Source organism: Rhineura floridana, chromosome 16, assembly GCF_030035675.1.
Source record: "Rhineura floridana isolate rRhiFlo1 chromosome 16, rRhiFlo1.hap2, whole genome shotgun sequence".
Taxonomy (NCBI): domain Eukaryota; kingdom Metazoa; phylum Chordata; class Lepidosauria; order Squamata; family Rhineuridae; genus Rhineura; species Rhineura floridana.
This window is the reverse complement of record NC_084495.1, coordinates 8,116,677-8,141,029: the sequence shown is the minus strand read 5'-3', so window position 1 is coordinate 8,141,029 and position 24,353 is coordinate 8,116,677. Positions and strand designations below refer to the sequence as shown.

At 42.1% G+C, this 24,353-nt stretch overlaps 1 protein-coding gene across 1 annotated transcript; it reads left to right on the top strand.

Annotated features, from left to right (window-relative positions):
- The first annotated feature begins 890 nt into the window (after nucleotides 1-890).
- LOC133371259 (homeobox protein CDX-4-like) lies at nucleotides 891-15,761 on the top strand. Its single transcript, XM_061598475.1, has 3 exons — nucleotides 891-1,320; nucleotides 13,651-13,796; nucleotides 15,555-15,761. Exons 1-3 carry the CDS (start codon nucleotides 921-923, stop codon nucleotides 15,759-15,761), a joined length of 753 nt encoding a protein of 250 aa, XP_061454459.1. The 5' UTR covers nucleotides 891-920.
- The last annotated feature ends 8,592 nt before the right edge of the window (nucleotides 15,762-24,353 follow it).

Below are 24,353 nucleotides of genomic sequence, written 5' to 3'. Positions count from 1 at the left end.
GGTTTTTCTGCCCAAGGCCAAGTTTCCTTCCAAGGGTCACATGCCAGCAATGGGCGGGGCCAGAGGCAAAGTGGGTGGAGCAATGCTTATGAGTTATACTTGTGTATAGTAGCTTCTATACACATTCTCATACTTTTCTTTATCCTCCATCCAGGGAAACAAGAGGCATGATTAAAGTTCAAGATGAATTCCAGCCAGGCAAAAACAATCAGTGATGGTGCAAAGCAGAGACAGTGAGACGTGTGGCCAAGGAAGACTTCTGAGGGCCAGATAAGAGAGCCCTAGAGGGCCATATGTGACCCTCGGTTCCCCAACCCTGAAAAAGAGAGAGAACTTTCCCTTTCACTCTGTAGAGAAACTTTTCTGCCTACTCCTTTCTCTGATGGCTACAGGTTCTTCCTTTCCTGGAATTAGTAGGGACGTGCTAGTCTGAATGGTGTCAAGGCGTAAAGAGCTTTGAATGTAAACCCACCTCTCTGAAAAGGGAAAGACCTCATAATACTTCACACCTCTTTTGCAAGCACATCCTTTGACAAATAGCTTAGTGCTTAGCTATAGGTGTTCTAGACTTTAAAAAAAACATAAAGGAAGGGAGCAAGAGAAAACTAAGCAGAAAGGTGGGGTTGCTTGGATGGGTCAGCCCTTCATTTGAATGCAAATGCCATTAGAGAGTCGGAAGCCCAGCAGACCCTCTGCAGTCCCTCTTTGTAAGCCATGATCACCAGCAGCTTGATAACACAGTGGCTGATTGCACAAACTAGGGTAATCTGTTCAAGCGGACTCTAATGTGTTCAGAGGACCAGGGTTTAAATGGTCTTTCACCTTAGAGCAGAGGAGGGGGAAATAACAAGAACCAGGATGAAGTTTCACCAGTCAACGTTGTCCTGTATGTAAACCCTCTTTTGGTACAAGAAGCCAGCATGTATCCAGCTTCCCTGAGGAGCAACAATAACCATCTGGCAGCTCAAACCTTTGTCTCCACAGCACCTTATGCAGATTGCATGGCTTATCATCATTTACCAAGTGTGGAAAACCATGGACAGTCTTTGGGAAGCTGGGGGTCTCATTATGGCCTGCAAAGGGAGGACTGGCATGCGTACGGTCAAGGACCCTCCAGCGCGGATACTTCTTCACAAATGAATGGTTTGTCTCCTGGGCAGGTTCCTTACAGTGCTGCCAATTACAACTCCCCAAGTCTTGCTGGTGCTGCAGTTTTGCCTTCTGTAGATACATTTAATACAGTTCATCTCTCTCCCCACAATCAAAGACACAGTTCATCTTATGAATGGATGAGGAAAACTATGTCAGCTAACAATGCAGGTAAGTGGGAACTATTACATTTCCAACCTCATGATTCCCCCCCCTTTTTTTCTTCTCTAATAGGAAAACTCTCGGCATGATCCATCTGCAGTTACCCATTTCTGAATCCCACTGATTTCTGTTCCTCTCTCTTCCTCTGTGTGGCAGAGAAAGGGAAAGCACACTAAGCAAGCGCTTAACTTTCTTGCTGAAATCAATGGGCCCTAAAAGTTCTGAACTTTTTGCTGGATTCTTTGGCTTCTAATAGATGAAATCTTGGTGGTTCGAAATACCTCTACCTTTGCAAAGTTGCCAGCTTTAAATTATTACATGTTCAATCTAGTTTGACAGATGTAGACTTATGAATAAATGCAATTTTTCTTAATGACTTTGTTTTTTCCACTAGAACACAGACTTTCCAATAAATGTCTTATAGGAAATTTGTTAAATGTTTGGATGAATATCTATTACAAGTTTATATGGTAATATAAAATGAGATTTTTGTTTGCTGCCCCAGAAAGTTTAGTTGACTGATGCAGTTTAGCTTAGTTTCCTGATGTTGTGATGATCACACAGTTTCACCTCACTGCACTTAAACTAAAATACATACATTGAGTGACATCCAATATCAATCATACCAACTGGTCCATTCTGTGACTGATTTGGATATTTCCTGGTAAGTAAAATACATTACTGCCTTACATATAGATGAAAAGCATGACTGCATTCTATAAGAAGAGTCTTAAAATCATCTGCCATAATTATGTAATTTATTCCCATTATAAAGTCTCTTGCTTATTTAATTGCATAGTAAATGGCATCTTGCCTTGCGGAAGATGTTTTGCCATCTGTTGCAAAAAGCCATTCCTGAAGTCACAAATTAAAGCTCTAGTTTTCTGGTGAAAAACTGTATGCCACAAGTAAGTTCTTCATCATGTCTGCTGAATTTAAGAATGACAGGCCATTGACGGTTCTGTTAAGGTGAACAGCAAGGATAAAACTGAAGCCAAAGTTAAGCACTTTTACATACTGATTAATTTCAGTGGCAAAGTTCAACACATACGTAAATGTCTCCCATTAAAACCATTTAGACATAAGGGTGCTTGTGTTTGGCAGGATTGTGCCTGAAGTGTGCAGCAAAGTATAAAGAAGAAGAAGGGTAATTACAGTAGACTAATCTTAGAAGATGCTCAACCCATCAATTCAGCTTGTAAAACATGTCTGCTTCTAGTGGCTACTATCATTCAAAGCTGAGATTTGTTTGGTGATTGCTCTTTTGCCAAAACATCCATGTTTCTCTTGTTATTATGTTTGCTTAAGATAATTAGAAGACAATATGGCTGCAAGATTTTGATTCTAAATACGAGTTCCTTAAAAATACACATAAATAAAAGAGAAAATAAAATAAAAGCACACAGTATAAAATACAAAGACTGTAGTGCCCATATGGCTAAGAATGAAGGTAGGATGCTGGGCTTGCATCTGGCAGAACAGGTTCAAAACAGTTGTGGCACCCCAAGGAGACTTGTCTGACATTTAATCTAACATCTTCGTAGTGCCAGGTGGAAACTTGGTTATTTTTCCAGGCTTTTAACATCTACAAAATGTTAAAGCCTGCTGTTTTATTGACTGGTGTAAAAATAAATTTATTTTTGCTGCTTTAATTATTTTCATTGTTACTCTATTATTTCTTGTTATAAAGTGTCGTGGAAATATTTAATGAAAAACAGTATTGAAACTCAAAAATAAATACAGTAAAATTCATCTCTGGCATGCTTAAACATAAGAACATAAGAACATAAGAAGAGCCTGCTGGATCAGGCCAGTGGCCCATCTAGTCCAGCATCCTGTTCTCACAGTGGCCAACCAGGTGCCTGGGGGAAGCCCGCAAGCAGGACCCGAGTGCAAGAACACTCTCCCCTCCTGAGGCTTCCGGCAACTGGTTTTCAGAAGCATGCTGCCTCTGACTAGGGTGGCACAGCACAGCCATCATGGCTAGTAGCCATTGATAGCCCTGTCCTCCATGAATTTGTCTGATCTTCTTTTAAAGCCGTCCAAGCTGGTGGCCATTTTTGGTTTCACGAAGACAATCTGAGGATGTGAGGATTATTTTCATACGTTAGTCTTCACCAACCTCCAGATGTTTTGAACTACAACTCTAATCATTGGTGCTGGCTGGGGCTGATGGGAGTTGCAGTCTAAAAAGTCTGAAGGACACCAGGTTGGGGAAGACTGACCTATGTAATGTTTCGTATGCGTATCCCTTCAAAGGAATCACTCCAACATCATTCCCATGCAGAAAACAAGATGGAAGACGCTCTTAAAGGGCTGCTTTGGTTGAGAAACAGAGAAGTGTGTGTTGATTATAAAATAATACTATTTAACTTTTATATATGCCTTTAAATATTCAAAGCACTTGCACACCTTATCTCAGTTCCTTATGGAATTATTAACCTTGTATTGGACTCACAGCTCACTCTAAGCAATCGTCATTCCTTCCAGGATGAAACTTGAGTGGTCCTGTGTCAATCATTTTGGAAATAAAATGGTACCACCCACCCAAAAGAATATGATAGTGATTTCTGCATGCCCAGAAAACTCTCTTCCCCACACTCTATAGAGAAGAAAGGGAAAGGGGCACTTTCCCCCTTTCAGGAAATTGCCCAATTCCCAGCTACATAGGAACAAATTGCAGCCAGCCCCAAACCCGAGCACTTTACTGACTTGTAGGAAGATTTCAGGATGGTGGAAAATAAAAGGGAAAAGGTGTCATTTTTCTTCCCTCCATTCCTGAGCCCTGAGCGGCTGTACAAGGCATGAACAATGCTAACAGCATTCACATTGGGAGTTGGGGATTCTCTGCAACATTTTGCTGTGGGTCTCCCATTAGTACTACACTAGACTGGAGTGTTTATTCCTGTCAAACTGATGGAACTAAATTGCCTTAAATGCCAGGAGATCCTTTAATTAAGTTGTGCTACAGCCATTGACTACAATCCAGCACAGAATTAAGTGTGCTATTATTTATGTCCCTTGATTTGTTCACCATTGCTGCATCACAAATCACAGCAGCAAAATCCCCATGGTGGTCTGCTATGCAAGGCAAAGTGTGGACAGGGTCAGGGGCCAGGGCCATAGCCCTGGAACAATGTCAGGATTTGGGTTGCTGCTCCAATTCAGCAAAGCAAGTTAGGATGTTGACAGAAACAATTCACTATTGTCAGATGCAATTGCCAAAGGGGGGGGGCAGAAGAGGAGAGTAGCAAGTCACAATCCTGTCACCCTCAACAGGACCAGGCATCCTCCCTTGTATGGTAGCAATGTTACCAATAGTGTAGTGGCAAATTCAGAAGTGCAGTGTCCCTTCATGATAGTCACACCACACCCCCTGACAGCCACAGTCTCTTCTGCAATTACAGAATTAGAGAACCAGAATGAAGCTGCTCTGTGCATAGGTTCCCCCCGGCCCAAGTCTCCCTTTCTAGGGGCTAAATGTTTCCAGAAACCTTGTGATTTTAAGAATTCTGAAATGAAGCCACTTTTGGGACTAGGATTTGGGAGACCTAGGTGCTTCGCCATGAAGCTCACTTCGCACCCTAGGAACCAATCATCATGAAAGTGGAGGCATGTATCCATTACTGAGAAGAGTCTTCTTAGTGACTGCCTCCCCTCCTTTCACTCTGATTGGCTCAGTGTGATAGGATAAGGAATCATGTTGTTAGCCAAGTGAGAAGACTCATCTCAGTGGCTAACATACTCCCCTTTCATGCTGCTTGGCTTATACATTGGGACCCTGCTCCCCAAAACATAAGGGGTCTATGACTTCCTGTGACCCTGGATTGCTACACCTCTGGTGACAACAACCAAAAAACTTCTGAGTATTACTTAAAAAAAAAAAGAGTACCAAGCACCAAAGCCCCGAAATCTTAAACCAAGATAGCCAGTGTTGGACTAGAACTCCCATAATCCCTGATCATTGGCTATACTAGTTGAGACTGATGGGAGTTGGAGTCCAACAATACCTGGAGGGCACCATGTTGGCTGCCTTGTACATTGCAATAAAATATAGTGCTAAATATATAGAGTAAGCAACACACATTTTACATGCAAAAAATGCTCTCAGTAAGTTTCTAAGTAAAAGTTTTTGTTTATTACACTACACTTTTTATTGTCATATAAGTACTGGGTGGATTTGAAGTAAAAGAGTTCCAACAATGAAAAGAAAGGAGTAAGAAATATGACCTCAGGGGGTGAGGGGAAGCAGATACTGGAAGGCGTATATGTAAATCCACACTTATATATATATTGAAAATTATATATGTTGTTTAACTGCCTCTGGTGTCATCTGAAACATTTCTGTGACTAATTTCCAAAGCGTTAGTAATAAATGTGGCAGTACCTGACCCTTAATAGGATGAACTGGCAAATACACAACACAGATGGAAATAAACTAACGCTGATTGGGTGTGTATTTCCACAATCAACAGATTTTAATCAATCCCCATGTTATTCCATCAGTGTTACTCATGCCAGCTCAGTCAGATTTGTTATGACTACCTGTAATTGCCACTGTGAGAACCAGTGTGCTCCAGTGGAAGGAACTGGGTTTAAGACTCAGAAGAAAGAAAAGTAAGTTGTGTCTGTGACACCAGTTTCACCCATATTAGGGGGGAGTGGAACCTGGTTGTGGATCCTGAGCTACCAACTGAAGACCAAAAACAGCAAAGGGAGCGAAAGATTCTCAGCAGTGGTTTTAGACAGAGATAGCCAACATGGTGCCATCCAGATGTTGCTGGATTCCAACTCCCATCAACCTCAGCCAGCATAGTCAATGGATCAGGGATGATGGGAACTGTAGTCCAACATCTGGAAGGCACCACATTGACTACCCCTGGTTTAAGGCCCCAAACAATGGGTTGTAGACTCATTGAAAGTAATGGATCTAAATTTAAATGGGTCTGTTCTGAATGGACCTAAATATGAATGAGTTATGTTGTATGAAACCCAATCTTTCTTTTCTTTTTTAAAACAAAGGGGTGTTCGTACCTTTGGCATACATATTTAGGACATAGGACAGAATTTTATAACTACATGTCAGAAAATCTCTATGTAGCTGCTCCTTTTAGGACAAAGCAGGTAGAATGAGGCGGTAGAATGAGGGGAGGAGTGCCTAAACCTCTCCCCACCTTGTTTTAGTCCCAGACATCTATTGCCAAGGTTAACCAGGCAAGTGAAAGCTGGGGGGGTTGGATTGGTTTACTTTTTCAAACACAAGTGGCATGACATTTTCAAATAAACAAATAATTAAAGAATGTAAGACAGCCAAGAGAGCCAGTGTGGTGTAGTGGTTAGAGTGTTGGACTACGACCTGGGAGACCAGGGTTCGAATCCCCACACAGACATGAAGCGCACTGGGTGACCTTGGGCCAGTCACTGCCTCTCAGCCTCAGAGGAAGGCAATGGTCATCATTCTCATTGGCGATCACTCGTGGCCGAGTAAGATTATCTTCCAAGATAAGGTCTTTAACAGTGGGTCCGTAATTGACTGTGGAGGCCAATTCTGGATAGGGTCGCCATAGGTTGGAATCAACGTGCAGGCAGTCCATTTACATTTTTAAAGAATGTAAAAGCCGCTAGCATGGGGAGGGAAAAATATTTTCCATAGGAGAGGCTGCTAGAAGCATGGATGTGTTGCACTGTGAATGGTTTGGAACATTAGTGTTTTAGAACAATTGCATCACCAGAAATATGGGTCTTCAAACACAGGTGATGTGAAGCATGATGGGAGACAAAACACCTCCTCTAGATGGTGTCCCTGAAATAACTGCCACAGGAGTAGACAGGACTGGGCTACCAATAAGATGAAATGTAAACTGAAAAAAATATGGGTCAGAAGGCTCCAGGTTCAATCCTTGGTGTCTTCACTTAGGGCTTAAGAGAGACCGGTCTGAAACACTGGAAAGCCAGTCACTGACAACAATACTGAGCTAGACGGGCCATTCCGCTGACTCGGTATAGGTAGAGCACATGCTTTATAGGCACAAAGATACATAGAATCATAGAATAGTAGAGTTGGAAGGGGCCCATGAGGCCATCGAGTCCAACCCCCTGCTCAATGCACAAATCAAACCATTCCTGACAGATGGCTGTCCAGCTGCCTCTTGAATGCCTCCAGTGTCGGAGAGCCCACTACCTCTCTAGGCCATTGGTTCCATTGTCGCATGGCTCTAACAGTTAGGGCGTTTTTCCTGATGTTCAGTCGAAATCTGGCTTCCTGCAACTTGAGCCCATTATTCCGTGTCCTGCACTCTGGGACGATCGAGAAGAGATCCTGGTCCTTCTCTGTGTGACAACCTTTCATGTACTTGAAGAGTGCTATCATATCTCCCCTCAGTCTTCTCTTCTCCATGCAAAAGTTCCCAGATTCAGTCCCTGGGAAAGACTCCTGACTGAATGGTCTGACTTTATATGCATCAGCTTCCTGCTTTTTAAAAAATGTATATAATTTTAGAACTAATTTCACTGCTAGGTCTGCTATGACATCTATTTGTCCCTTGGCCTACAGCGCCTTTGGTTTTGAGACCCTATTGAGCAACAGACCCTTTTAACACTTCTTTTAACAGCTTTGATATGCAGCACTGTCTCTTCCTTCTCCTCTTTTCTTGAGCAGTTAAATTGCAAGAAAGGGTGCCAATTTTCACAGCAAATAAAAACAAAACCCTTTCTTTCAGCTTTATTATCTTCAGAAGAAATGTTCTGTGAATTTTATGACCAAGGGGAACAGGGTAAACTGTTTCCCTCCCCTCCCCTCCCCAACCCTGACTCAGTTATTCTTGCTTACAACAGGAGTTAGAATAAGTACACTTGAATTTTTACTCGTGTTTTGCCATTTTTAAGACCTTACACACTTTGTGACTTGAAATGTCATTCACAGCAAAGTTTTCTAACATAGATATTTTAATAAATCCTGTGCAATGCATGTGAACTGATTTGAGCATTTGAAATGCCCTATGTACATACTATGAGTTGCATCCAACCAAATCCAACTCAGAATAGGCCCATTTAAATGAACAAACCTAAATTAGTCACATCCTTTAATTTCAACTGGTCTTCTCTGAGTATGACTAACATTGGAAGCAACCAAATATAAATAAAGTCATTCTGAAATCCAACTCATGTATTCTAATCCTATGTATGTTTATTTATAAAGCCCACTGAATTCAGTGTTCTGTTTACCCAGAAGTAAGTCCCAATGAGATCCACAGGATTTACTCCCAAGTAACTGTGCACAGGATTGCAGCCAAGACTGCAATCTTATGCAGATTTATTTGGGAGTCTCAGGTTCCAGTGACTTCAAAGTAAACATTCATATGACTGGGCTGCAAGTTATAACAAATGCATGAACAGCAGAAACATTATGCAGTCGCCTTTAGGGATTCCACTCAAAAGTGTGTATCGTAGCTAAATATGTATTGGTGCACTGTTTAAAGGAATCTTCTTGATCCAGCTTAACTGGGTTCTAGTCTGAGATTTTGCAGAAATCAGCAAAAGAAATGGGACATCCGTCTATTTCTGTCCCCTGGAGATGTTCCTGGAGATGAAAGAGAAGTTGACATTTGTTTAGTGCTTGTAAATTCCAAACCAATTGGCTTGTGTGTCTGAATGTGAAAGGAGGTCTTGATAAGATCTTCTGGCTGTTCTTTTGTGTGGCGTGTGCTTCATCTTAACACCTCAATGGAGTTTAGGGAACCACTTTAAAGGAGTCTTTGTCTTACAGTTTGTTCCAAAACATTCACATCAAAACAACCTCCAAAGATCAGAAGGATTTGTTAAAAAACTAAATCAACACTGGAAAGTGATAAAGGAACAAAAAAGTTATATAAGAAGCTCATTATTAAAGTCAAAAGGAGGGGTTAATAATTGATCACTAGTAACACAACTGTCACAGGTCATGTCTTCAGTTTCCTGGATCAAAAGAAATTAAGAGGACTAGGGCTATCAGTCCTTTTCTACCAATTTTATATCCCTTATGTAAATATGAATTTGGAGTAGTTTGCTGGCGAGCCATGCAAAGGATGAAGTTATGTAAACCTCACCAACAGAAGATCATATCACTGGAGCCAGGTGATCCAGCAGTGGCATTCATACATCACTGAAGCGGAACATTATTGATTAAGTAGACATCAGTGTATTCCAGCCTGGTGCCCTCTAGATATTTGGGACTACAACTCCCATTAGGCCCCTGGCTGACGCTGGTGGACATTGTAGTCCAAAACATCCAGAGGGCATCAGGCTTGAGTATGCTGATGTATACCTTCATTTCATTAAGACACTTTAGATTCTTCCCTTAAAGATAGTTTTATTTATCTTGAGGCAAAAATACAAATTTGTGCACATTTTAGAATCAGCACATGGTAAGGACCATAGCTTAGTGGAAGAGCATCTGCCTTACATGTAGAAAGTCCCAAGTTCAATCGCTGCCATCTCTAGGTAGGCCTGGGAGAGACTCTTGCCTGAAACCATGAAAAGCAGCTGCTAGTCAGTGTAGAAAGTACTGAGCTAAATGACCAAAGATCTGACTCAGTACAAGGTACATCAAATAAAGATGTATCACTGAACACTAAAGTCAGGATCATTCAGACCATGGTATTCCCAATCTCTATGTATGAATGTGAAAGTTGGACAGTGAAAAAAGCAGATAAGAGAAAAATCAACTCATTTGAAATGTGGTGTTGGAGGAGAGCTTTGAACATACCATGGACTGCAAAAAAGACAAATAATTGGGTGTTAGAACAAATTAAACCAGAACTGTCACTAGAAGCTAAAATGATGAAACTGAGGTTGTCATACTGTGGACACATCATGAGAAGACATGATTCACTAGAAAAGACAATAATGCTGGGGAAAACAGCAGGGAGTAGAAAAAGAGGAAGGCCAAACAAGAGATGGATTGATTCCATCAAGGAAGCCACAGACCTGAACTTACAAGATCTGAACAGGGTGGTTCATGACAGATGCTATTGGAGGTTGCTGATTCAAAGGGTTGCTGTAAGTCAAAATCGACTTGAAGGCACGTAACAACAAGTACAAGGCAGCTTCCCATGTCCCTGTGGTACAATGTGGTTTAGATTGGTGATTAATGCTCAAGTACTTAGGTCTGAGAATTAAGTATTTTAGTTAGCTTTGATGGGCAAACAATTCTAACAATCCAGTCCTATGCATGACTACTCAGACATAAGCCCTACCGAGTTCACTGGGACTTACTTCCAGGTAAGTGTGTATAGCAACCTTCCCCAACCTGGTGCCCTTCAGAAGTTTGGGATTACAACTCTCAGAAGAATAGCCAATGGTGAGGGACAATAGGACTTGTACTCCAGAGAACCCTAGGTTAGGGAAGGCTGGTATTAAACAGGGTCGCACCCTTCCTAGTCTTTTGGAAGCAACTAAATTGCTTCATTGGTTTCAACGTTACAGCATTTGGGGCTTTTTAGTTTAGAGAAAAGGTAAGTCAGAGACAACATGATAGAAGTGTATAAAATGATGTATGGCAAAGAAAAAGTGGAGACAGAACAGTTTTTCTCCCTCTCTCATAACACTAGAACTTATAGACATTAAATGAAGCTGAATGTTAGAAGATTCAGGGACAGTCAAAGAAAGTATGTCTTCGCGAATCTCATAGTTAAACTGACATTCGCTCCCACAAGAGGCAGTGATGGCCACCAACCTGGATGGCTTTAAAAGAAGATGAGACAAAATCATGGAAGATAAGGCTATCTATGGCTGCTACCCATGATGGCTGTGTTCTGTCGCCATAGTCGGATGCAGTATGCTTTTGAAAAGCAGTTGCCAGAAGTCTGGTTGGCCACTGTGAAAACAGCTGGACTAGAAGGGCCACTGGCCTGGTCCAGCAGGCTGTTCTTATGTTCTTAACTGACTCTGTCCCTATAGCAGAATGAGGTGGTGCTATAATGAGGTAGTAGAATGAGATGCAGATCATCAGACTATGGCTGGGAGGGTCATGCTTATGAACATTTTAAAAGTAGCATAAGCCGAAAGGGTTGAGAAACAAGGAATGGCAGCAAGACAAAACTACAGATTTGGAGCACAATTCAGGCAAAACTAAGCATTCTTTCAATGATGAATATATGCCATTAAAATGATATGTTGAATTTTTAGGTGATCCAGAAATTGTTTCCTCCTCGCTGTTATTCTGCTATTAAATGTTTATTGATTCATCTATAAAAAACATATTTGTATGTGACATGTCCTTTTCTCACTATAAAACAGATTGATCATATAAAACAGTGAATATGAACTACACACATGTGCTACTTTTATTTTTCTTATCCTCTCTTGCATATAAACCATAATGACTGGAGATTTTTTTTAATAATTCATTTCTTTTTTTCTAATCTAAGCCTCAGTGCTGGGCAAGGACTAAACACAAATGTGTACACACAAGTTGTGCTACAGAGTGCCGCTGATTTTTTTTCTCTTCCAGCCAGCCAGCCAGCCTTGCCCTCCTCCATGAAACTCCATTCTGTTCTCTCTCCAGCCCATTTTCCATACCCTCTCCCCCAACCCCCACAACATCCAGTCAGCATTCTGCAGTCACTGAGCACATTCAATCGTCATTGGGTTGATGTTGGGGTTCTCCCATTAGGGTTTCCCCTCCTTCAAAAAATTATACTTCTGCAAACCGTGGGGTTTCCCCTAGACTGCAGATATTTCCCATCTGGTATACTGGTGGTGCTATTTTGGCTACGTGAGAACCGGCACCTGGAGAATTGGGATCACGATTTGTATATAAAGTGTGGGGGACCTTTTTGGCTTTTGGGGGGGAGGGTCAGATCCCACCCACCTGTCAGTCAGAGGATGCCCTGCCCACCTGTCAACGTTCCTTGCACGGATTCCCAAGCTTTGCATGAGGTGGCTTCAAAGAGCAGCACTGGGAGGTAGAAGTGGTTTCTATCCAACTTCCCCTCCCCTTGAGCAAGGTGCACACTGCTCCAACAAAAGAACCTCAGGAGCCCACTTTAAGGTCCCGTTGAAGTCCCTTCCTTACCTTTCCCACTACTGACTTCAAGTGTGACACCAGGTGTAGGTGCAGGGCAGGGGAGCGTTGGCTTTTCTGTGGCCACCTCCGAGATATAAGATGATGATGTTGGCTATTTGGAACTTCCAGGTTCGAAGGCAGTATCCCACTGAAGACCAGTTGCTATGGAGGAAACAACAGGGAAGGGTTGTTGCCTTCATGCCCCCTGCTTGTGGGCTTCTGTAGGGGAAAGGATGCTGGACTATTTGTTTATTTTATTTATTTCAAATATTTCTATCCCACCCTTCTACCCTAACAATAGGGCACTCAGGTCGGCTCACAATAAAATCATACACAGTAAAGAACACAAAAAACATACATAAGTAAAAATTGCATAAAATACAGTTGAGAAATCTAGGGGAGCAATATTAAAAGGGGACTGAAGAGGTAAAACTAAAAAGGAGGGGAAATTATATAGTTTCAGGCTATAACTTCAGTCCATCCCAAAGGGTCTCCGGAACAAGATGGTTTTCAGAATTCTATGGAACATCATCAGGGCGGGAGCAGAGTGGGGTTCTTGGAGCAGGGTATTCCAATGCTTGGGGGCCACAGCTGAAAAGGAGTGCCTGTCATTCTGACATCTTTCATTCCAGGCATGCAGAGGAGATTTAAGGCGATCTTAAATCATGGACAGGTACATATGGGCATAAGCGGTACCTCAGGTACATTGGTCCAAGGCTGTTTAGGGCTTTAAAGGTCAGAACCAGCACTTTGAATTAGGTCCGGAAACAAATTGGGAGTCAGTGGAGTCTATAAAGCACAGGGGTGATATGATCCCTGCAGGGGCGATATGATCCCTACATGGACCTTTGGCCTGACCCAGCAGAGCTCTTGTGTTCTAAAGTTCTTAAACAAAGGGAACAAACAAAGGAAAGTGTGAGTGGCAAGAGGAGTATGATAGGAAGATCAACAGATGAGGTTACTTTCAGTAAGGCTGGTTTAGTGCTAGTAAGAAAGAAGGGCTGAAAGCCAAACCCTTCACAGAAAATGTGAGTTTTTGTGTACGGATTTAGAGGAAGCAAAAGAGGTGGCACCATGTAAGTCAGGGGTGGAGAACCTTTGACCCTTCAGATGTTGCTGAACTACATCTCCCATCGACCCCAGCCAGCATGGCCAATAGTCAAGGCTGATGGGAGTCGTAGTTCAACAACATCTGGCAGGCCAAAGATTCTCCACCCCAGATGAAGGTGTTCTGCGATGGAACTTCAGGCATTAGGGCCTTTTAAAACAACAACTATTTCCCCCTTCTTAAACAGGGAAAACAAGAACAAAAGAAAAGTATCGGGTTGTTTACACTGATCAGCAGCGACTAGAGTTGGAAAAAGAATTCTACTGCAACAGATACATAACAATAAGAAGGAAGGCTGAACTTGCAGGAAACTTGGGACTATCGGAGAGACAGGTATTTTTTTTAAATCCTTTGTGAGTTGAATTGTATATTGATAGCTAGGGGGTGCAGCCCAGCAAATGTAACTCATGATGAATCCCCATTGAAAGCAAAGGAAGAGAACGCAGTCACAACTAACTTGCTAGATTGTAAGTAAGATGGATGTAACACACAGGGAGCTTTCGTGAAATATAAAGACCACAGCTACAGAAACAAAAATAACTGAGAAATCATCTAAAGCATATTGTGATTCTTTGCTCCTCTAAAGTGACCCATCGTAAGAAATGCAAGTAACAGATAAAATATGATACTGAACACCTTAAAAAAATGTTCTGTAAGCTTTCAATTGGCATGAAGTGCTTCCTCAAGGACATGATGCTTCTAAAGGCATGCTTTGATTAAGAAATACAGCAGTGATCATTATAAAATAATCCTGTTTATATGCTCAAGTGGGCATTTATAAGCCGAGAGTAGCGAATAATTTTCCAAACTGGCTTGTAGATAGCTACTCGTAAGAGAGAATCATTTCTAGGCATTCAAGCAAGGAACCCTTCGTAAATCAGAGGAACATGGCTTCTTTATTTCCTTGCTTCCAGGCTGACAATGTGCCACACATTACTAACATAGATCTGTATAGGCAGGCAGGCAGGCAAATGTTGGAAGTGTTGGGATGCAACTTCACTTGATGGGTTTGCATTGATTAAGGTAGAGGAAACCACCACATTTCCCCTAGATTGTCTTTCTGACCTAACCTGTGGCTGACCTTCTTTCAGTGTAAACTGATACTCTTAGGGTTGCTGACCTCATTTCCTGTTCTTCTTCCTCCATTTCACCTTTTAAAAAGGAGACATCAGTGTGGTGTAGTGGTTAAGGTGTTGGACTACAACAGGGTTCGAATCCCCACACAGCCATGGAGCTCACTGGGTGACCTTGGGCCAGTCACTGCCTCTCAGCCTCAGAGGAAGGCAATGGGGAACCCCCTCTGAATACCACTTACCATGAAAACCCTATTCATAGGGTCGCCATGAGTCGGAATCGACTTGAAGGCAGTCCATTTCCATTTTTTCCTTTGTCTTTCTCTAGCAGCAGAGATCAAAGGGCAAGCATGGCTCGTTCCATTTCCAATTTAGTTAGAACTAGGGATGGAAAGACTTGTCAATTTCAGTTTTCAGTTTCTCATTCAGTTTCTCTACATATCTGCAGCAATTTGTGATTTAAAAAAAAAATAAAATCCACATGAAAATTTTCCAGCATTTTAATGTGGATTTCTCCTATAAACACATTTTATAGGCAGTTTTGACTAATGTACACATTTTTCAAGCAATTTCTCATCATACAGTGCATTTTTGTATGCTGTTTTTACTCATATGTTTAATTTTGTGCACACTTTCCCTTAATATGTGCATTTTTGTACACACTGTTTGGTTAGTGAGCTACATTGCAAATTTTGAAGGATAGCAGTATATCGGTTCTCATATTGTTTTGGAAAGTGCAAATTTTATAGATTTGGCTAGAAATGTGAACTAAATGTAATTTCTCATCCATCCCTAGCTACAACTAGGAACTCTTTCTATCAAGCATGTGTTTCCGGTAATAAACTAAGTGTTCTTATTTCCGTTAGCCTGAAGTCTCCGTTTGATTATATCTAGGGATATATTTCAGAGTAGGCATGGTTAGGATTGCACTGTTACTTGCAAGTCTGTAATGTGGTGTACAATAATTACAGTGTAAATTACATCACTGAATCAACTTGCTTGATTTGCAACATTTCAGGTAAAAATCTGGTTCCAGAATCGCCGAGCCAAGGAGAGGAAAATGATCAAGAAGAAAATATCTCAATTCGATGGAAGTGGCGGTTCGGTTCAGAGTGACTCAGGCTCTGTCAGCCCAGCAGAACTGCCTGCCCCTTTACTCCCACAGCCACATATGATTGATGGGTTGCAGCCTATTGAGATGCAGCAGGTCATAGCTGCTGAGTGATGTCCAAAGAGTCTTCTTTTGTATTACCTCTGGAAATGCCTGTTTTGGAAGTGCCAACCCTGTACAAGTACTGGTAATATATTCAAAATACTTGAAACATCACAAAGATATCAGGGATTCTTGCTGCTATGAACCACTACCTAAAAACATGGAGTTCAAACAATCTTTGCTTCAGACAATGAAAAAAGTTGAAATGACTTAAGTACTGAACCTGCTGGTTTATATATTACAGTAGTTGCAGTACTGTTGGCAAATATGAGCTATGGAGATATTCATCATAGTAGGGCAATGCAAGAATTATTTGCTAGTTGTCATGTAGTTTCCTTGACTTGATGTGAGAATATTCAAGAGTGGCTGGTCACTCTCAGGCTCATCTCTTCCCCTTATTACTCTGGACCCTTTCTAAGGGTCTGAAGCCTCATTTCCTGAGTTTCCCATGCTACCTTCTCAGGACCCTGATTTTCAAGGTCTCCACTTTTGTCCCTTCTCTCTTAGGCCTTCTCACAGCCCCTGCCCATAGGATCTGAATAGCTTTGCCAATGGCAGCCATAAACTATTAGAATCCCAGCAGTTCAGGCTGAGACTCTACTTCCACCACTACCTTTTGCTGATATTAAGGCAACTCAGATAATCACACAACCACAACATTCCTTAAGAGCATCACAATCACCTATAGGCATTTTGTAGATCAGGGATGGAGAACGTTCTTCAGTTTGAGGGCTGCATTCCATTCTCAGCAACCTTCTGGGGGCCACGTGCCACAAGGGGGGAGACAAAAGTGGGCATAGCAACAAATGAGGTTTTTACCTCTGTACAATAGTTTCTATACAGCCAAGCACTCTGTATTGAAAGCCGATGTGGTGCAGGGGTTAGAGTGTTGAGGTAGGACCTGGGAGTCCAGGGTTCAAATTCCCACTCAGCCATGAGGTTTACTGGGTGACCTTGGGACAGTCACAATCTCTCAACCTACCTGCATTGTTGCATGGATAAAATGGAGAGGGAGGAGAATCATGTACACCACCTTGAGCTCCTAGGAGGAGAGGTGGGATATGAATGTGATAATAAATAAAATAAATAAATCGTCCATCCAAGCAAGCAAGAAGCATTATTAAAAGTTCAAGACATTCTTCAGCTGGGCAAAAACATTCAAGTAGATGTGTGTACTGCCTTCAAGTCGATTCCGACTTATGGCAGGGCCGGTGTGGGATGTGGCCTGTGGAGAGTCCCAAGGGCTAGGCAGAGAGGCCTGGAGGGCCACATTTGGCCCCCCAGGCCTGGGGTTTGCCTAACACACAAACACTGTATCTGTGGATGGGGGTAGAGGTGTGGATGCAAGACCTGCCACAAGCATTTCTGTGTATTCAGTCCCTAGCCATCCCCATGAGTAGAACCTGATAATGCAGGGCAATTGATTGTGCAAGATGTTCTACTGAGGTTCACAAGCTAATGTGAGCCCTGCAGACCATCCCCACCTAACACAGGTAACGTTGGGGACTGAGGAGGGCCCAAGCACATAGGGATATTGGGGGCAGGGGTTTTGTACAGGTCCTGCCCCCCCCCTCTTGATACTGAGCAATAGTGTGTTCAAACAAAAGTCTGAACATGCCTATGAGTGAGCTCTAAAGACATGGGGCGAAATGTACAGGAAATTATTTTGTGCAAGGGACCTTGCTCAAAAGAACTTTCATGTGATTGTGCCCTTGTGAAGCAAAATAAATAGCAAATACATTACAGTAATCCTGATCCCATTAACCTTGGAGTAAGCTCCATTGAATTCAACAGGACTCACTTCTGAGTAGACATGTTTAGGATTGTCCTGTGATAATATTATATAGGATCAACTGAAAATACTTTTTCCACACTGCATGTTATTGAAATATTTTGAATGTAATGTAATACTTTTTTCAATCCTGTGTTATCATATTCTCAACCTGTCCAACCTTTTCTGTGAATTTTCAGTTTATTAGATACTATCTAAATGGTTTTTTAAATATCTATTTATTGTGTTTCACTTTCTTTTTTGTTGTTCAGCAATGTCTTGAGTGATTATATATGTAATGGCAAGAAAATGTTTTATTTTTGTCACATGATTATTGTAAAATGTCATTTCAACAGACCTCCTATAAAAGTCACGTACCTTACACTACCATATTTTCACAGATTCACCACTTTAGTGGATAAATAGTCGGGTCTCCTAAATAAATGCAATAGCTTTATAAGGGATTCTGCATTGCCTAGAACAGGGGCTAAGCAGCTAGCAGCCTGAGGGCTCCGCTTCCAATCTAGCACTACCTCACAAGGATCACCCAGTTCAGCTGTTTCCCCTTCCACAGCTGTAAGATAGGCAAAGGGCTCTTTACAGAGAACTTCAGTTTCCATGCGTTGCAAGGCCGTTTCTCCTATTACCAAAGTTCTCCCTAGTAAGCTATGTGTGCAATGTGAGGTCAGAGAGATGTAGCCCCAACTCAGATGTCCTGTCACCTAAGTTCTAGTCTTCTTGTGCAGGGATTATATATTGGTGGTGTTGTACTGTGATTGGGTGCTCAGCTACACCATATCCTATGTGCTGTTGTGCATGGCGGGCAGAACAGTTGTTCTTTTTTAAGGCCAGTGGGAGACAACTTCTCTGTACCAGGTGTAGCGTTATGACATCAGCAAGGACATGGCTACGCTCTAAGGCAGTGTTTCCCAACCTGGGGGCCGCAAAGTAATCCAGAGGGGGCTGCAAACAGTAAAGAAATGAATTTTTTTTTTAAAGTCTTCACTACCTGTTCCCCACTGCCGCTGCAGATGACACCTCCCCCTTGCTCCAAACAAGGGGAGGACTTTGCTGAAGTGCCAGAGCGTCTTTCAGGCATGCCGAGGGCAGGCATCTGCCTATACCACACATGACAGATGCTAAAGGAGGCTGAGGAAGGTGCTACCAGGAAGAAGAGGAGATTACTATCCTGTCTCCTGTGTTCTCACACGGCTGCTGCTGATGACACCCTTAGAATGAGAGGAGAGGGCTTTTTGTGAAGCAAAAAGAAGCAAGGCTGCAAGGAAAGGCTAGTTTCCCCCTTCCTTCCTGACAGCCAGCCTGCCTGCCTTTCTTGACTCTGCTTTCCTGCCACCCCCTTTTAACAATTATTATTATTTGCAAGGCCATCCAGGTCTCACCTTCAGCAGAGACGGAGCCAAGGAGCAGCGAGGAAGCTCAGGACTTGCTTGCCCCCCATCTCTGAGGCTAAGTGTGTGTGCCAATGTCCCCCCTTTCTTCCACCTACATTCCACCTCCTCAACCTCTCTCTCCAAGATTCTGCAGCAGTCGAGGTTTTCCCCCCTCCCACGTGCCCAAATGCACGCACACCTGCAGATGCTTGCAGGAGGGGCAGGTGTGTTTGTATGTTTGCGCTCGCTGATCTGTCTTCTACTCCACTGGCATTCCCCAAGTGCAAGCTAACCAAGTCATCTGTCCTGATGATAATCTCAAGGCTTAAAAGCACTAACCCCCCTCCTCAATCTATCCACCCTTTTCTCTTCACAATCTAGCATCCCCACCGCTGCCACATTGCTGCTTCTTGATGATGATGATGATTTTAAAAAAGCTCAGCAGGTTGGCTGAGGCTGGGGTCTACATACTGCAGCTGAAATGTATTTATTTAATTAATTATGATTGCATTTATATCCCACCTTTCCTCCAAGATGCTCAAGGTGGTGCACAAGGTGGTCCATTTTATTCTTACACCAACCCTGTGAGACAGGTCAGGCTGAGAGACTGTGTCTGGCCCAAGGTCACCCAGTGCATGGGCTTCATGGCTGGGTAGGGATTTGAACCTGAATCTTAGCCCAACACTGTAAACCACTGGTGTTGGGAGACAGGACTGTACATCTTCAGACTGTCACGGGGGAAGGAGATCCCAATTTGATTGGATATTTGCATTAAGAAAAGAAAGCAACACCTCTCTGTCTGCAGGGAGCTTTTTATGGAAAGAGATATTTGGAGATGTGATTTTGCCATGCACCATTTTTTCAATTAACAGAGACTAAAATTACTAAAATTAGTGGGGGGGGGTCACAACATTTTTTGAGCTTACAAAGGGGGTCCCGTACTCATAAAGGTTGGGAACCACTGCTCTAAGGAGTATAGGATACACCAGGGGTCACCAACTTTTGGGAGCCAGTGGATACATTTGGAATGTTGAGAAAGTGTCTTAGATGCCAGTCACAAAATGGCTGCTGGGGAGTGTGACATAACAAAATGGCTGCCACATCTAAAAGATCAGAATAAGAAACAGGACAACAAAATGTCACCCCATCAATGGAAAGAAGACACCTGCATCAGCCAGCCCACTACCACATCATTGCTTGCCTTTTATCAAACTATCTGTGTGTTTCCAACATCGAAATCAATAAACATTTTGGATTTTACAGCATTGTTTTCTGCATCCCATTGTACTATATTCTTTAATTGTTTGTCACAAGATTATCAAATCAGTTGGTAATCACATTTTAACTGGATTCTTTCCCTTTCCCAGTTCACAAATGTACCTCTGAAAATATTGTATAATAGGGATTAGTCCGTGCATTTCTCAGAACTCTTGGATATATTTAACTGTCTGATTTTGAATAAACCTTAAACCACTTTTTTTTAAAAAAAAAAACCAAGCTATTTTGACTTGAGTGAAACTTGCATGAAACTATCAGGGCTGCACACATAGTTAATATGTCACCAAAGGTGATTGCAGGTTAAGTGTAATTAAGAGAGTAAATTTTTGAAATAAGAAAGGTTGTCAAGGTATCGCTTCCATAAGAAAAAAAAGTATGAACCACCTCAAGTATGGTTAAAAGAAAACAAAGACAAATTCCACACCTCATACTACTAACAGTGTGAAGTAGAAAATGTGAGAGAAAAAACTCTCCCCGCCTCTGCCCCACATTCCAGATTGACTGTGACTACTACTTCTATACATTGTAATAGCCAGTTACCAGTGCTCCTAAAGACTAAGAACAAGTACTCTTAAAAATATATTGCTTTGTTATAATTTAATTTTAGATATGTTCCAGAATAGGCCTTAGAACCTTCCTGTGAAACTTGTTCCATGTCAATGAAACCTATAGAATCATAGAATAGCCGAGTTGGAAGGGGTCCAAGGGGCCTAATAAGACCATCAAGTCCAACCCCCTGCTCAATGCAGGAATCCAAATCAAAGCATTCCCGACAGATGGCTGTCCAGCTGCCTCTTGAATGCCTGCAGTGTCGGAGAGCCCACCACCTCCCTAGGTCATTGGTGCCATTGTCGTATGGCTCTAACAGTTAGGAAGTTTTTTCTGATGTTCAGTCGAAATCTGGCTTCCTGCAACTTGAGCCCATTATTTCTTGTCCTGCACTCTGGGATGATTGAGAAGAGATCCTGGCCCTCCTCTGTGTGGCAACCTTTCATGTACTTGAAAAGTGCTATCATATCTCCCCTCAGTCTTCTCTTCTCCAGGCTAAACATGCCCAGTTCTTTCAGTCTCTCCTCATAGGGCTTTGTTTCCAGTTCCCTGATCATCCTTGTTGCCCTCCTCTGAACCTGTTCCAGTTTGTCTGCATCCTTCTTGAAGTGTGGAGACCAGAACTGGACGCAGTATTCAAGATGAGGCCTAAGATGAGGCTGAATAGAGGGGAACTAATACTTCATGTGATTTGGAAACTATACTTCTATTAATGCAGCCTAATATAGCACTTGGCTGTGCTATAACTTGGAATATATCCTTGGAATTGGAAAACTTGGAATAGATCCTCCCACCCCGGTTAGGTTTAGATAGATAGATAGATAGATAGATATAGATAGATAGATAGATAGATAGATAGATAGATAGATAGATAGATAGATAGATAGATAGATAGATATAGATATAGATATAGATATAGATAGATAGATAGATAGATAGATAGATAGATAGATAGATAGATAGATAGATAGATAGATAGATAGATAGATAGATAGATAGATAGATAGATATGGGAGACATAGGCCATGTCAGCTGGTGGTATGTTTTTTGAGAATCCAGAAGGAGAAACCTCAAGAAAGTCAAAATCCCATGAAAAGTACACTATTGCCCTGTTAACACTGATCATGCTGTCTATCAACAAAGCAGAATGAAGCAAACATCACAAAATGAGGTTGGAACAAGTCATGGAGGGGATGTGTGTTTGCGCCTCACCTTGTGAACCAACCTGTGGTGACTTTTTGTTGGAGGCTTGCATTGTACGTTGAGGCACAGGAGGCACTGGGGGAACACACTAAATGCTTACTTTTTCTCAGCATTGGGAGTTAGGAAGAAGTAGTTGCTGCTGACTCTTTTGCAAAAGCTAGGACACTTGGAAATAGGAATGGGGAGCTGAGGTGCAAAACTGGAGAGCTCTGACAGAGCCTCTGTTGCTATTCACACTGGCTGCCTTCACATAGCATTATGAGGATGGGCTGCAGCAAGCCTTAAGCTTACACACTACCTCCCATGGTGAGGCCATGAGAAGATGGGAAGCTTCTGCTTCCATTTGAAATCAACTGCAGTTTTAGTGTTACATCCAAATCCAAAGCTGTGGCAAATCTTAACAATGGTTTGTTGAAACAAGCTTGCATCATAAATTATGGTTTGAACATAGCTTGTTTCAACAAACCATCATTATTAACCTCAGTTTGTCAAGGTTCAGACTTCACAACAAGCTTTGGTTAACATAAAATGGAAGCAACATTTCTGAACTCTTCACAGCCACACCTTTCCATATGTCTCATGTCAGGTGGGAATGAAATAGTCTGAGGGTAGAGACACAATTACTATATTGCCGGTTCCAGTATGCCTGCACCCAGTAGTGTAGTGGCAAATTGAGAAGTGTAGGGTCCCTTCACATTAGTCACAGCCATATCCCCTTCCCCCTGTCCCTGCCACTGCTATTTCATGCTGCAGGGTTGAGAATGAGATACTTGTTAATGACTTCTCCCACAACAACAGATATCCCTAGAAGCCAATCAGCATAAAAGAGGAGAGTGTTAGCTACTGAAAGAGTATTCTCAGTGGCTAACCCACCTTCTTTCACTCAGCAAGGGACAAGGAAGCATGTAAGAAGATGCTTCTCAGTGGCTAACACACTCCCCTTTCATGCTGATTGGTTCATAGGGTGTTGGAGACATAGGGACCCTGCTCCAAAAATTGTAAAGGGTCTAAGACCACCACCCCAATACCCTGGATGACTACATCCCTGCCTGCACCTCTCTTTTTTGAACAGGGCACACACTACTAGTCAACCCCCCATTCTTTTTACTGTAAAACTTGGTGGGATCAGCTCAAGTGTGTTTTTTAAAATTCAGCTTCAAACAGATTTCGCAACTGATCATCAGATCAACCCATTGCACCTCCAGGTGTGGCCAATGGAAACACTTTGCTGTAGGCAACTAGTGTGCTTGTTCCTGGTCAATGTTGTGGAGGCTTGTCCAGTTGAAAATATGTCCCCCTATAAAAAAAATACCAATGAACTGGTTGCATTCCAGTTTAAAGATCAAGAACCATAAGAAAGGAGAGCAGGGGCCTTGAAATGGCCTGTCTACATCAGCACACATGTGACCAGCCCAGTGTTTTGTAACCTGCAGGTTGCAGCCCACAAGTACACTACGTTCAACATCGAAGGCCCTCCTCCGAGTTCTGACTCATAGAGAGGCTCGGAGGATGGTTAGTGGTGGCCCCTGAATTGTGGAATAGTCTTCCCGTTGAGGTGCACTTAGAGCCCACATTGCTATCTTTTTGGCGCCAAGTTAAAACCTTTCTCTTTGCTCAGGCATTTTAGTTTAATATGTTCAATTTGGTTTTAGATTTGTGGATTTTTATATAAATGTTTTTGTATCGATTTATGTGATTTTATTGTATATACTTTCTGTTGTACACCGCCCAGAGAGCTATGCTAGTGGGGCAGTATAAAAATTTAACAAATAAATAAATAAATAAATAAAATAAGTGGGTGCAAAGCCTGTACAAGAGTGTTGCAGGCTTTATAAGTAATCCCAAAATAATTATTGCTTGTCATCCTTTAATGGTATGATGAATACCACTTACAACTTTTTGTTTTGTTGGCATATTATAATGCTGTGTTGACACTTGTAACGAAACATCCAGCTGGAGTCATACATTTTAACACTGAGGAATCACTCACTGGGGTTAAGGACATTTTTGCTTGAATGTCTCAAGTAATGGTTATAAGGTAGGTAAACTTACAATTAAAATGCATGAAATCAACAGCTGCCGAAGACTTAAGGCCCAAAATTCACATGACAATAAATCAATGGCTCACCACACCTTGTGGGTTGCTGTGGGTCCACCTTGTGGACTTGTGGGTCGCTGTAACAAAAACCATTTGTTTCTGTCAATTTTCCCCACAAAGCCAAGCTGTATTGCATTTCTATTTAAATCATGGCAGTTATTTCTAAATTTTCAACTGTACATATAAATTAGTTTATGAACATTTTATGCAAATCTGTATCTTTTGTCCTCGTTTTTGGCGGACATAACAAGAACCCTTCTGGATCAGGGCAACGTCCAGCATCCTATCTTCATAGTGGCCAAACAGCTGCCTAT

Excerpts from the sequence above, each read along its gene's own strand:
- LOC133371259 (XM_061598475.1), top strand. The coding sequence starts at position 921 with ATGTATCCAGCTTCCCTGAGGAGCAACAATAACCATCTGGCAGCTCAA. Across the intron at positions 1,321-13,650 it reads TATGTCAGCTAACAATGCAG|GGAAAACAAGAACAAAAGAA; the intron begins GTAAGTGGGAAC and ends CTTCTTAAACAG. Across the intron at positions 13,797-15,554 it reads TGGGACTATCGGAGAGACAG|GTAAAAATCTGGTTCCAGAA; the intron begins GTATTTTTTTTA and ends GCAACATTTCAG.